Source organism: Macrotis lagotis, chromosome 1, assembly GCF_037893015.1.
Source record: "Macrotis lagotis isolate mMagLag1 chromosome 1, bilby.v1.9.chrom.fasta, whole genome shotgun sequence".
Classification (NCBI taxonomy): domain Eukaryota; kingdom Metazoa; phylum Chordata; class Mammalia; order Peramelemorphia; family Peramelidae; genus Macrotis; species Macrotis lagotis.
In genome coordinates this window covers 195,200,095-195,213,122 of record NC_133658.1, presented here as the reverse complement: position 1 = coordinate 195,213,122, position 13,028 = coordinate 195,200,095, and the positions used below count along the sequence as shown (strand labels likewise).

General features: G+C 30.8%; 1 protein-coding gene across 1 annotated transcript in view; it reads right to left on the bottom strand.

Moving 5' to 3' along the window:
* The window catches only part of CSMD1 (CUB and Sushi multiple domains 1), a 2,413,561-nt gene that overhangs the window by 387,443 nt on the left and 2,013,090 nt on the right, over window positions 1–13,028 (bottom strand). The window contains exons 46-47 of the mRNA XM_074209535.1: window positions 10,775–10,844; window positions 4,823–4,939 (exon numbers count right to left, since the gene is read on the bottom strand). Coding sequence (XP_074065636.1) covers window positions 4,823–4,939; window positions 10,775–10,844 — 187 coding nt within the window. The remainder of the gene's footprint in view (window positions 1–4,822; window positions 4,940–10,774; window positions 10,845–13,028) is intronic.

The following is a 13,028-nucleotide window of genomic DNA, read 5'->3' as shown; positions in this document are numbered from 1 at the left end:
TTTACCCTCCCCTCCCTACCCAGGGTACTTTTAATCCCTTGTTAAATGAAATAAGGATTAACTCAAACCCTGATGTAATTAACTATAAGAACCTTAAAGGGCTCAAAGTAATTAGAAACTCTGAAGTTCTCACTTGAGAACTTTACAAATGATTCTGAGTTACAGAAACACTAACTCAGGATCACCCAGTTTATGAGGCCCTCATCAGACAAAGTGCTAAGCTTTGTCAGCACAACAAAATTAAAGTGAGTCAAAGAACACTGAAACACTTAAGTTTAGAGTTAATACCCGTGCTTTTCATCAGGGCTTTTTGTCTCAAACATAGTGATGGCATCTTGGACCTCTTCAATGAAGAGACAAGACCTACCTATACTCATATCCTTTAAGTTCAATCTCTACAATTATATTCGACCCTTTGATCATCCTAAGAGAAGTAAATTTCTCAAGAATTAGAAGTGCTATATCTTCCCTTTTAAAGTTGTATACAATTTGATGGTCCTGATCAACATTTGTTTTGTTCTGTTTTTTCCTTCCCCTTTTCATTTACCTTTTTATGCAACTCTTGAGTCATATATTTGGAGATTGAATTTTCTGTTCAGTTCTGATCTTAGTGTCAGGAAATTATGGAAGTCCTCTATCTCATTAAGCATACATCTTTTTCCCTGACTGTACATGTTGAATTTTGCAGGTTAATATATTTGGGGTTGTAATTCCAGATCCTTTGCTCTCTGATATATGATATTCCAGGTCCTCTGATCTTTTGGTGTGGTGATTGATATGTCCTGGGTGAGTGTTATTTTCTTTTTGCTGCTTGCAATATTCTTTCCTTTATTTAAATCTAGTTATAATTGGGCTTGGAGTTTTTATTCTGGGTGTCTTTCTGGAGGAGTTCTGTGTATTCTTTGAAGGGCTATATTGTGTTCCTATTATAGAAGATTTAGAGAGTCTTCCGTAATAATTTCTTGCATCATGTTTTCCAGGTTCTTTTTTTGATTTAGGCTTTCTAGTAGTTTGATGATCTGGAGATTGTCTCTTCTGGATCTATTTTCCAGGTCATTTGTTTTCCCTAAAAGATACTTTATCTTTTCTTCAATTTTTTCAGCCTTTTTGTCTGATGGAATCTTGTAGTCTAGTAGAGTCATTAGTTTCTATTTGATCAATTATAATTTTTAGAGTTTTATTTTCTTCAATTAACTTTTTCTTCAACTTAACCTTTTTAAAGGTGTTGAATTTGGGGTGGCTAGGTGACACAGTGGACAGAGCACCAGTCCTGGAGTCAGGAGTACCTGAGTTCAAATCCAGCCTCAAATACTTAATAATTGCTTAGCTATGTGAACCTGGGCAAGTCACTTAATCCCATTGCCTTGCAATAAATAAATAAATAAATAAATAAAATAAAAAATAAAGATGCTGAATTCTCTAATCAATTTTTCATAATTTTCCTGCATGACACTCATTTCTTTTGTTCCATTTTTCTTCTTCCTCTCTTCTTTGGTTTTTAAATTCTTTTATAAACTTTTTGATGAGCTTTTGTGTTTTAGTTCAAATTATAAACTGCTTTGATACTTCTGTGAGTGATTTTTCACTGATTTCTTCTTCAGACATGGCATTGTTATCATCTTTGTCTGTAGGGTAGTTTTGTATAATGAGCACTCTTTTAGCTTTTTTGCTCATCTTTGTTGTTTTAGGTTCCTGGGGATAGGGAGTATAGATCCAAGATTTTTTTTTTTTTTTTTGCTGAGACTAGGATCTGATTCCTGGCTTTTTCTCCAAGGTGTTGCCTATGCAGTTCAATCCTTGCCTTTACAGATATTTGCTTCCTCCTTTAAGTTTGTTTCTTTTGCCTCGGTGTTTTCAGGCTGGTATTGGGATCTTCCCTTCTGGCTTTCTCTTTAGCTGCCAGGACCTATGCCGCTGTCAAGCTGTCAGCACTTGGACTACACTGTGGCTAAAAACCTGCAGCTGGCTTTCCTGCTTTCCCACTTCCTGGGCAATACTTTCCCTTTTCCCTCCAAAAGACAGACCTTCACTGAAGATACTCCATGTGGTTTACCATTGAAAACTTCATTGAATCTTCTCTTTTTCTTGGTGAAATTTGTAGCTTCAATGTCAGAATACAGGCTTCATTATCTTTGGTAGAGTATTAGCTTCATACCACCATCTTGGATGCACCCTGGAAGTTCCTGGTCATTAAATTTTAATATTTATAATTTATATTAAACTTTAGTCTTTGCAATTAACTAAGAATAATAATAGCTAGAATGTATATGATAGCACTCAAGGTTTACATCGTATACATGCACATTAACTCATTTTATCCTAACCACCATGTAAAACAGACTATTTTACCAAAGGACATGCATATTTTACCAATGAGGAAACTGAAGAGACATGGGCAAAGGGTCACCCAGCTGTGAAGTTTCTGAGTCAGGATTCAAACTCAGGTCATCCTGTTTCAAAGATGATATTTGTAGGATAATTTTGTGACATATTAACAAGGTTTTTTTTTTTCTTTAGTTTTTTTTAAATATATGATACCTTTCTTTTTGGATCACAAATCTGGAGCTGAAAGAAAATTTAGAAATGAGCATCTTTGTCACTTTAATATTGATGCTTGAGATTTTTTACTTCCAATTTGATCAATTTGTTGTATTTCTGGGTTTTTTTTCATTTTCAGTTACTCTAACAACTATGCTCTTCAATAAAATCATTTACCTATTCATGAGTTAACCATCTAGAAATATATTTAGATAAATGTAGATTACAATCATCTTAACTTTTGCCTAAGATTTTCAGTTACATTTAACTCCTTCTACATTTCATCATGTGATAATTTTGAGTTGATAGTATATCTTTAATTTCTTTAATATATTTTTGTGCAAATTCAAGAGATTATGTTTCTTTCTGATGTTATTGATGGTATATTTTTCTTCTTACTTTTTTGCCTCTAATTCTTGGTGATGTTGTCCTTGGGCTCTTTTGTAGCTGTTTCATTTCTCTGAGTCACTTTTAAATTTTCTTTTGAAGAAGTCTGGTTATTTTGTTTCTTTTGGAGTGACTTTATAACCTACTATGCCCTCCTAAACCTTAGGCATTATTTCCATCTTAAAGATATGAAAGAATATATAAAATTATTCTTAGTTTTAGCAATATATTCCTGAAAATGTAGGTTTAAATAGAAGAAAGTTATGCAAACCATACTTCATTTTTTCCCTACAGCCTCACATTATCAATTTTTGAATGTATCCAATAGGGATCAGAGCTAAGGGGGATCCCAAAAAAACAAGATTAAAATTTCCATGTTTATAATGTATTCTTTCAGTCATGAGTACTGAATTAATAACAAATGTGTCTCATATTAGTATTGTCAGAATTATTCATTATTGTTATATCCTCAGACTTTTCTTCATATTTGAAGGAATTAATAAATTGACAAAAAATAATGGTAAGTTATTCTTTACCCAATAAAATCATTAACTGAAAAAATCTTTTGTGTAACAAAGAGATGATGTAAGCCAAAATAAGTGGAGCTTTGAGAAAGGTTTAGATTAGTCTATGAAACACAGATTTTCAGTACTAAATTAATAAATAAATGTAGGAGATATTCACAATCATAAATTTTGATAACACTCACTGATGGAATTATATGTTAAAAGCATTAACAGAATCGCTTATCTAACACAGAGTACTACAGTTAAAGTTCTATTCTTAATTCAAATTCATACTCTTGAAGAAAAAATTCTTAGAAACTAAAATTAAAAGAAAGAAAAGAAATCTTGGATTATTTCATTAATATTCATGATCTGATGAAACTCCAGGCAATCTCCAAGTTATTTCATGAGCTATTTAGAAATTACATTATTAAATAATTAACTATTAAAATCAAAATAGATTAATTAAAAAAGTTAAAATAATGCCACAGAAGCTTGGGGGGGGAGTTAGCATTTGATTATAAGAATGTTTGATAAATGGTGAAATGGAGTGTCAGTTCCAGAATTTCTGGGGATTTCTGAGGATGATGTCATTATAATGAGATATCCTTGACCATGCTACTTGAAAGTCAGAAAGAAAAGGTTGACAGACTGATAGATTATAAGATTATATAATTTATAAGATACTTTGCAAAACCTGAAACCACTGAAATTTATTATTATGAAATATCAAACATGTTACTGTGATTGTGAATTCACACATTATTCAAAATAAGTCACGATACTTCAGTTTATTTTTAAAGAAATAACTATTTTCCAATTGTCAGTAAAATATTTTAAAAATCACAATTTCTTTAAATTAAGAATAATATACATTTTATCATTAAAGTAGAATTAATATATTTTATGTTTGCATAACTTCACACATAAAATAAATATATTACTAGTCTTGTGGGGTGAGGGAGGGGAAGGAAGGAGGGAGAGAATTTGGAAATCAAAATCTTTAAAAATGAATATTAAATTTTTATATGTAATCAGAAACTATTTAATGAAATAAAACAAAATATATTTTAAAAGAAATAATGGGGCTTATATTTTATCTGCATCCTAAATCAATATTCATATAATTGAAATTGCTTTTAAAATTTCTTACCTTAACTGAATTTTTTTAATTAATGTACTCCCTCAATATTTAAGAGATTATGTAAAAACTTAACTTTAATTTTTTATTAAAAAGACAATAATTTAAGACAAAGGCATAGGACATATTTTTATTTCTGGTTTACTATTTTACATTTTAGAAGTTAAATTTTGAATTCTCTCCTATTAAAATAAAATACTTTTTACTAAATTTTAATTTTATCCTATTAAAATAAAATACTTTTACTTACCATAACCAATAGGTAATGAGATCTTCCAGGTGCAATCTAAATTGTTGGGATAAGCTCCAGGAAAACCTGGACTCAAGATCACTCCACTCATGCTGTTCAATGTTCCACCACATTTTGCTGTTAAATGGATAGTGATATTCAGTTTTGCAGATCATTTGTGCATCACTCTTTTCAAAAATGCTTGAAACTAACATATTTTATTATATTTTATAAATACAAATTAGCATTAAAAATGACAAAAAAGTGAATTTTAGTTGCTAAATTGTAGATTTGAAATTTCAGTTCACCAGTATGTTAGAATTTAAATTTGGCTTTGTTAATTCACAGTTATAACACTCTTTATATCTTACTCAATCCAAGTTTGAGAATTGACATGAAATATTTTCAATTTTGTGCAAGAGCTAAAAAGGAAGTGGTCTGTATCATAAAAGAGGGACAAAAAAATTAATACTCTAATAGCATCCATAAGATATTAATAGAGGCAGAGAAATTAAAATAGGCAGATCAAGCATGGGTTGGATCCTCTATAGAGACTTTAACAGAAAGACATGAATAAAATACCCAGTATAAAAAGCTATGAATAGATTTAGGTCAATCAATAAAATAATCTATAAACATTTATTAAGTGCTTACTATATTCCAGCAAGTAGACACAGTGTAAGAGATTCAAAGGAAAAAATAAATGAAACAATTTGTTCCCTTAAGGATTTTACATTCTATTATGAGAGATAACATATACATGCACATAAACACATGCATGTGTTTGTGTGTGTGTGTATGTGATTGGAAGCTAAAGGACTGTAGTAGTTTGCAAGTGAAGTTAGCTTTTTAAAGAATACTAGTGATTCTCAGAAGCAGAGGTGAGGAGGGACATTCCAGACATGGACTATAAACTGTTTTGCAAAAGCTGATTGAATGGCAGATGATTCGCAACAGAGGAAGAAGAATCCCCACTGGTGGGATTTCAAATCAACCTAAATCCATCAGAATTCATGAGGCATAAGAAAAATGGCTACTTCACACTACTTTCTCCCTCAAGAGGCCAGTTTGGATAGTAGGGTAGACTAAAGTACTAGTCTCTGTTCATCATTTATTTGCTTGTGTTTTTAGAGTCACACAAAGTGACAGTTTATAAAAAGGAATGTAGGACACGTATGTACAAATAAATGTCTCTTTCACAGCAAATACCTAGAAATTGTTAAACATTAAAAAGAATGCCACTATTGATCAAAAACATTTTAGACTCCTTCTTTTGGAACTGTCTTCAAATCTTGTAAGATAATCTTTGGATATCCTCAATAATGACAAAACTTTACTCCACCAAAGAGAATTTAATTACTGGAATTAATTTCTCATTTTGCAACCTATCACAAATATTTGCCTATCTGATAAATATCCTCAAAAAGTTGGATAGTATCTTTTCTTAATTATTATTATTATGAAGGAAAAGATTAATTTTTGTGTTAATCAAAGAATGACTTTAATGAGAAGCTGTTTGAAGGTATAACACTAACCCAAAGCTTAAATTTGCATAGTGTTCTAATTTTTTCATAATAGAAATGCACATATAATTTTTCCACATGACAACATTGAAAATTAACATTCAATTTAATATTCATTTCTATTATATAAGATCCTGAGGTTAGGAATGTTCATTTTGTCATTGTTACTTCAGTGACTAGCAAAGTGCCTGGCTCATGGCAGGCACTTGATAAATTATTGCTGATTGAGATCATCAGATGTTTTAGTGTACTATGCACCAGACAATGTCCTGACCACATTTGGGGAAAAAAATTATACACAGGGCATAATTCTTGCCCTAAATGATTTTATAGTATAGGAAGAAGGTAACAAATAGGTATAAACATATTTTATTAAAACAATGCTTATATCCTGACTTCACAGGGGATGCACCCAATATACTTGTATTCTTCATCTAAATCTCTTGATCAATGTCAAGACACAGTTTTCTGACACAGATATCTGATAACTTTTTCTACCCCATGGAATAAGCAGGTAATAAAGTAATGATAAAGTTAGTAAGAACATATGATCATTTGATCTCACCCTCTCATTTTACAAATGATATTATATGATTTGCCTAAGGTTATACAAGTCATTTCAAAGGTGGGATTCAAATTTCCTTGGACATTTGTAGCAATATTCGTTTTTCATTTATCTCTAATGTATGACTTGTAAAGGGCCTCAAGATTTTGCTTTGTTTGAACTAGATTTAGTTAATAATGATTAATATTATTTTATGCATAAATAATATGACATGACATATGGCATAATATAAATAAAACTTATTTTATGCACTATTTATGAGGTATTCTTTTAAAAAGCTGGATTCATTGTGGCAATATGATAAATTTTAGCTAATCAATATATCCATAGTACAGTGAATACAAACAAAGAAGCCAGGGTTCAAATCCAGTCTCTGATCCCCATTGGATTGGCAACCTTGGGTAAACAAGATGATCTTTCAGTCAACTCTTTAAAACTAAAATTTATAGAATCAATTGCTAATTTACCTTGACAGGAAGAATTTGTATATTCAATCAAATCACAAATTATGTTTAAGGGGGAAAAAATCAGTCCTAGTTATCAATTGTTCTGATAACTATACAATCAATTGCCAAATCATAAGCCAAATCATAACCTTTTTTCATATCTGGCCCTCTTGCTCCACACATACTCATCTAGCCCCTAGTTCAGACCCTCATCAACTCTTTCTCTCTAATGATTTTAGCAGTCTTTTAATTGGTCTATCTTTCTCAAGTCTCTTATCTAATCTCAATCATTCTATACACTGCTGTCAAAGCAATTTCCTTAAGTGAGATTATACTATTCCCCTAAGAACAACAACAATAATAAAAGTTAATATTTATGTAGTATATGAAGTTTCAAGGAGCATGTTATTTCATTTTATTTTCACATAACTTTGCAAGGTAAGTGCGCTTATTATCTCCATTATGCAGATTAATAAATTAGGCTGGAAAAAAGTTGTATCCTAGAAAGCATTTGAACTCAGGTCACCCTGGCTCCAAGTTTAGCGACACAGTATCCCTGAACAGCTAACTCTAGAGATTTTTTTAATAATTTTAGAATAAAATATAATCACTTGTTTAGTATTTGAATTTCTATGCAACTTTGTTTTAACATTCATTCTCATTCGACATTACTCCCTCACTCTGCAATCCAGTCAAATTGTATTTTTTTTCCTTACTCAAAATATATCATTTCCTGTCTCTATTTGCCTTAGCACTGGCCACCACCTTGGAATTTATTCCTTTCTTACCTAAGCCTCCTAGAGTTCATCTACATTCTTTGAGCTGCCTCTCTGATACCATCTTTTGAATAATGTCTTTCCATCATCCAACAATAGTACCCTCCCTTCAAATGACCTTGGAGATAAATATTTTGTATGCAATTATATAAGCATATATGTGATATATAAATATGTGAATATATTTGTATGTATATGTGCAACCTACATACAAATATGCATTTATATAAACAGACATATACAAATCCACAGCAATATCCTTACTGTAAGTGAATGAGACAAATTTTAACACTTTTGGATAATGGCTACAAATTTTCATCAAGGAAATGAATAAAGGATTTGGAAGACTAGGTTTGAACATATACCCAGTGGCAAGAAGAAACTGTCTTAGACATGATCATATTGCAATGTAAGATTCATGTAACAGTGGGAAAGTTGTAGAATTAAGGTCAAAGGACCTGGATTACCTTGGGCAAATCACTTAAGCTTTCATTTTCAGTTTTCATATATGTAAAATATGCATGTTTGGGTAGGGGTGGGGATTGAAGTAGATAATACCTAATGACTCAGTTCTAAATCTGTTTCTATATGTGACAATAATAATATTTGCTCACATGTATATGTGGCACTTTATTGCAAAGGGCTTGCGTTCATAATCTCATTTTATTCTCACAACTACTCTGTGAAATAGGTGTGATTAAAATGAGAACAAAGTAGTTACTTTCCTTTACTATATATTGATGACTCAATATGTAGACTAACATTTGTTAGATTTCCCATGAATCATCACATCTTATATTCATAATTGCAATCACTTAACATTCTGTTTCTATAACATTTCTACATGCTATAGGTGTTATGAGTAAATGTTTTCATCAAAAATGATTATCCCTAAACTATAATTTGCTAGTGCAATCAAATTGGCTTTGATATTAAGCATACATAACCACACTAAAGCTTTTTTATGAAATCTGAAAGTTGAATTAAAATCTAGAAATGTTTGTTGAAAAGTGTTTCCATTTCAAAATTAACAAGTCAATTAGGTTTTCTAGTTCCTAAATAAAAGTTTTTAAATGTAAATGTAAATAAAGATAACGTTCCTGTTCCTCAGGGGAAAGGTTTTCTTTTTTGCTAGTCTTGTTCATTTATTTGTTTGTTTGTTTGATTGATTTTAGGAACTGTAGAAAAGAAATAGAATCACTTGGTCATTTCAAGCACTCTTTGCTCTAATGTCTTATTCTAATAATGGAAAGATCAATCATCCCAGATATTCAGGTTCATAATCTTGAAGACCATCATAGTTCTTGCAACATGTTCTCTATATTCATTAAATAGGTTAAGTCTTGCCATTTTCACCTTTTTGTTATCTTTTACATCAGACCCCTCCTCTCCATTCCAAGCATATTTACTATAATTCAGGATCTTGGCTGTTGTATTTTTTTTTTTTTGGCCAGGTTTAGGACTGGAAGTTTATTCTTACTCAGGAAAAAAAAAGTTAAACAGAATAACAACATGCAGTAACAGAATGAAATTTAACATCCTCTTTATTACTGAAAATATATTCAACTATCATCTTTCAGCCTTAAGGTTATCCTTTCCACACTCTATCCTCTCCATGAGGGATTATATAATCATTTTTAAATACCACAGGGATTAATTTAATTCACTTCTTATCAATAAGCATTTATTAAATATAGTAGGGGCATTTAATACATGTTATTGCCTATGTTACTAAAAACCAAAAACAAACAAACAACCCTAACGATCCAGAAAAAACACCAGAAAAGTTAATATATAATAATTTAAGGAAAGGGGGGAACCTAATAACAGAGAGGATTAAGAAAGTTTTCAATTAGTATCTGCCACTTGGGATATATTTATATAATATATATAATATATATTATATATATGTGTATATATAGTGCCTATTATGTGTCAGATTCTGTGCTAGCTCTTGAGGATACACAGATTAAAAAAATAAATAATCAGTCCTGACACTCAAAGAGCTTACATTCTATCAAGGAAAATAAAATATAAGTATGCAAGTTAATAGAATCTATATAGAGAATACATGCAGAATAAATGTGAGATCAGTTCAGGAAGGCAGAGACTAGCAGTTGGGTGAATAAGAAATGGCTTCATGTCAAAGGGGAGCTTGAACTGAAAATGGAAGAAAGCTGAAGATTTTAAGATGGATGGAAAGTATATTACTGTCTCCAGGCCTTTGCTCACATTATTTCCTATGCTTGGAATTTCCTTCCTCCTTTACCTATTAAATTTTCAGTCATCCTTTGAAGCCTAATTCACAAGATATATTTTTCTTCTTATCAATTAACTACCTACCTCAATGGACCTCACATAACATTTTGTAGTGTATTGTTACACTATCATTCACTATTTTGTGTGATAATCATTTGAGTTTATAACTTATTTTTCTATAGCATTGCAAAGTTCAATGAAGAGAAGGACCAAGTATGATAATCTTGATATTTCTGACAAGGTCTAGCAAAGATTTTTGTGCACAATAAATATTTTATAAGATTGTTAAATTAACATCTATTTTTTGTATCAATGCTAAATAACCTTCTGAGCTATAATTTGGTTTCTTCAGTTTGATCTCTTAGGAACATTCCTACTGCAAGATATACAATATGTAGTCTTACCAATGCAGAGTGGAGATGGATAATTCCATCGGCGAACTGTTCCTGGCATACAAGAAATATGAGAACGACCCTGTTTAAAAGAAAATTTAATAAATACTTTGAAATTTTAAATAGAAAAAGCCCTCCTTATCCATAAAATTGCAATTGTAGTTTCTCAGACAAATTGTTTATTTCAACTTTAAGTAAAAAATAATTTAAAAATAATGAAATTCGACTATTTAGGATGGAATATTTGAATTAGAAAAAGCTAAGCTATTAGGTGCATCAACTGAGTTCATTACCCCTTGGGGAAGAGAAAATTATACCAAGATACTCAACTGATTGAAAGGGTAAAATGTCAGTATTTCATATATATATACATATATATATATATGTATATATATATATATAGCAAGCATAGCAAGTAACTAATTACATTCTGAGTAGAATTTTTTTTTGGCAAAACAACTTTACAAACTGTAATGAAATGTTTTCTAACCAATGGAGATCTCTGTTTCTGTTTCTATCTCTGTCTCTATCTTTGTCTCCGATTGACTTTGTCTAAGCTTATGCCTTTGTTTCAGTCTCTATCTCTCTCAGCTCTCTGAGTATATGAAATTATGCTAACTTTCAAAATTTTATTTTATTGATTACTCAGTATTTTCTAAAAACATAGGATCAAATCTCAAAGCTTCTTTTTTGTGTCAATTATCTGGTTTACAAGAGAGTAATGAAAAAATTAATTTTTAATCAGCTAAATTAACTGTCACTTTTGTTCTATTTTTCTTCATACTATGACTTATCTATGATGTTTTTTTTGAATTCTAAATTTCCACATGTAATATGCAAACACAATAGAAAAATAAATTTTTAATTTTGTCAAATAATGCTAGATATAGTTGTTGTTGTGGGATGATGAGTTACTGAGATTATACATCAGAAATGGATTCCCTAAGCTTAGCCTCAAAGATCATCCAATTCTCAAATTGCTTCAGTGCAAATTATACAAACATATACATATGTGTTTAAGATTACACTATAAATTGCCCCTGACTGCAATCCCAGGCACAAACTGGCAGCCTTAGAAAAAAGTTACATGTTACATTTTTCAATGAATTATAGTCATATAACTAGACCAAGTAGAACAAAAGCTTTTAAAATTCATCTACTGTAAAACAACAATAAAATGCTCTGTTATTATGAATCCGGTTCACGGTCTGCTATTGATTTTACTATGGACATGTTCCTGATGATTCTACCTAAAGATCCTGGATGAATCAAAAACAATGAACTTATCAAAAAAAATTTTGGATAGTTTATCAATTCTTAAAAAACAAATTGCTATTATTTTTAGAAGAAAGACTAGAATTTAGGCAGCATGATATTTTTAGAACAGAAAATTATATTCTCTTTGTTTAAAAGTGACTAAAACATTTTCATGCCTGTAGAAATTAGGTAAAATTATTATTTAAATGAATTTGAGAATTTGAATTGGGTTTTCAAACAGTGTTTTATCCTATATCACCAAAGGGTCATTGGGTCTTTAAAACCCAATACCCTGCAATGCCCTTCCCTCTTTTTTTTTTCCCTGAAAATATTGACTTAGGGAAAGGCAGTGTTTTATAACAAAAAGAAACCTAGTCTTGGATAGACTAGAGTACAACCTCAAGAAAGTCAAATCCTGCCTCTGAAACATATGAGCTATGGGAAACCCGGGCAAGTCACTTAAACTTTTAGGGACCTTATTAAGTGAGCTGTTCTTCTACAGCTGTAGGATTTTTCAGAGTAGCCCAAAGGAATGAAATCATAGGTCCAGTCAAAAAAAAAAGAGGAAGAAAAAAAAGAAAATTAATGTGAAAGCTAACATTGAAAAGATCTATGGATAAAACATGCTTTATTTTTATGCATGTTATCATTTTGAATGCATTAATTTGTGAGTTTAAGTTTCCAAATGTTTGCAATTAAGAGGGGAAAAACTCAGAATCCTTTATATTCATTCTAATAAAAGCAGCAGCTTGTGATCTCAGAGTTTGAGTTGAAAGGAAAAATAGCCCAGTTTGCATTTCAACAGAGCTAGTAAATAGTCTGTTTGGGATTTGCAGGTGTGAGTTCACAAGGCTTTCTCTGGAAATGGCATATTAAACAATTTGATACATGAAATACTCTTTTTAAAAAACCTTTTGTTATTTATTTTCTAAGGATATGAGAGTCTCTCTCTAAAGAGGAGGGGAAAAAGTTTGAAAAAAGACTGTTAATAGAAACTAAAGTGGCATCA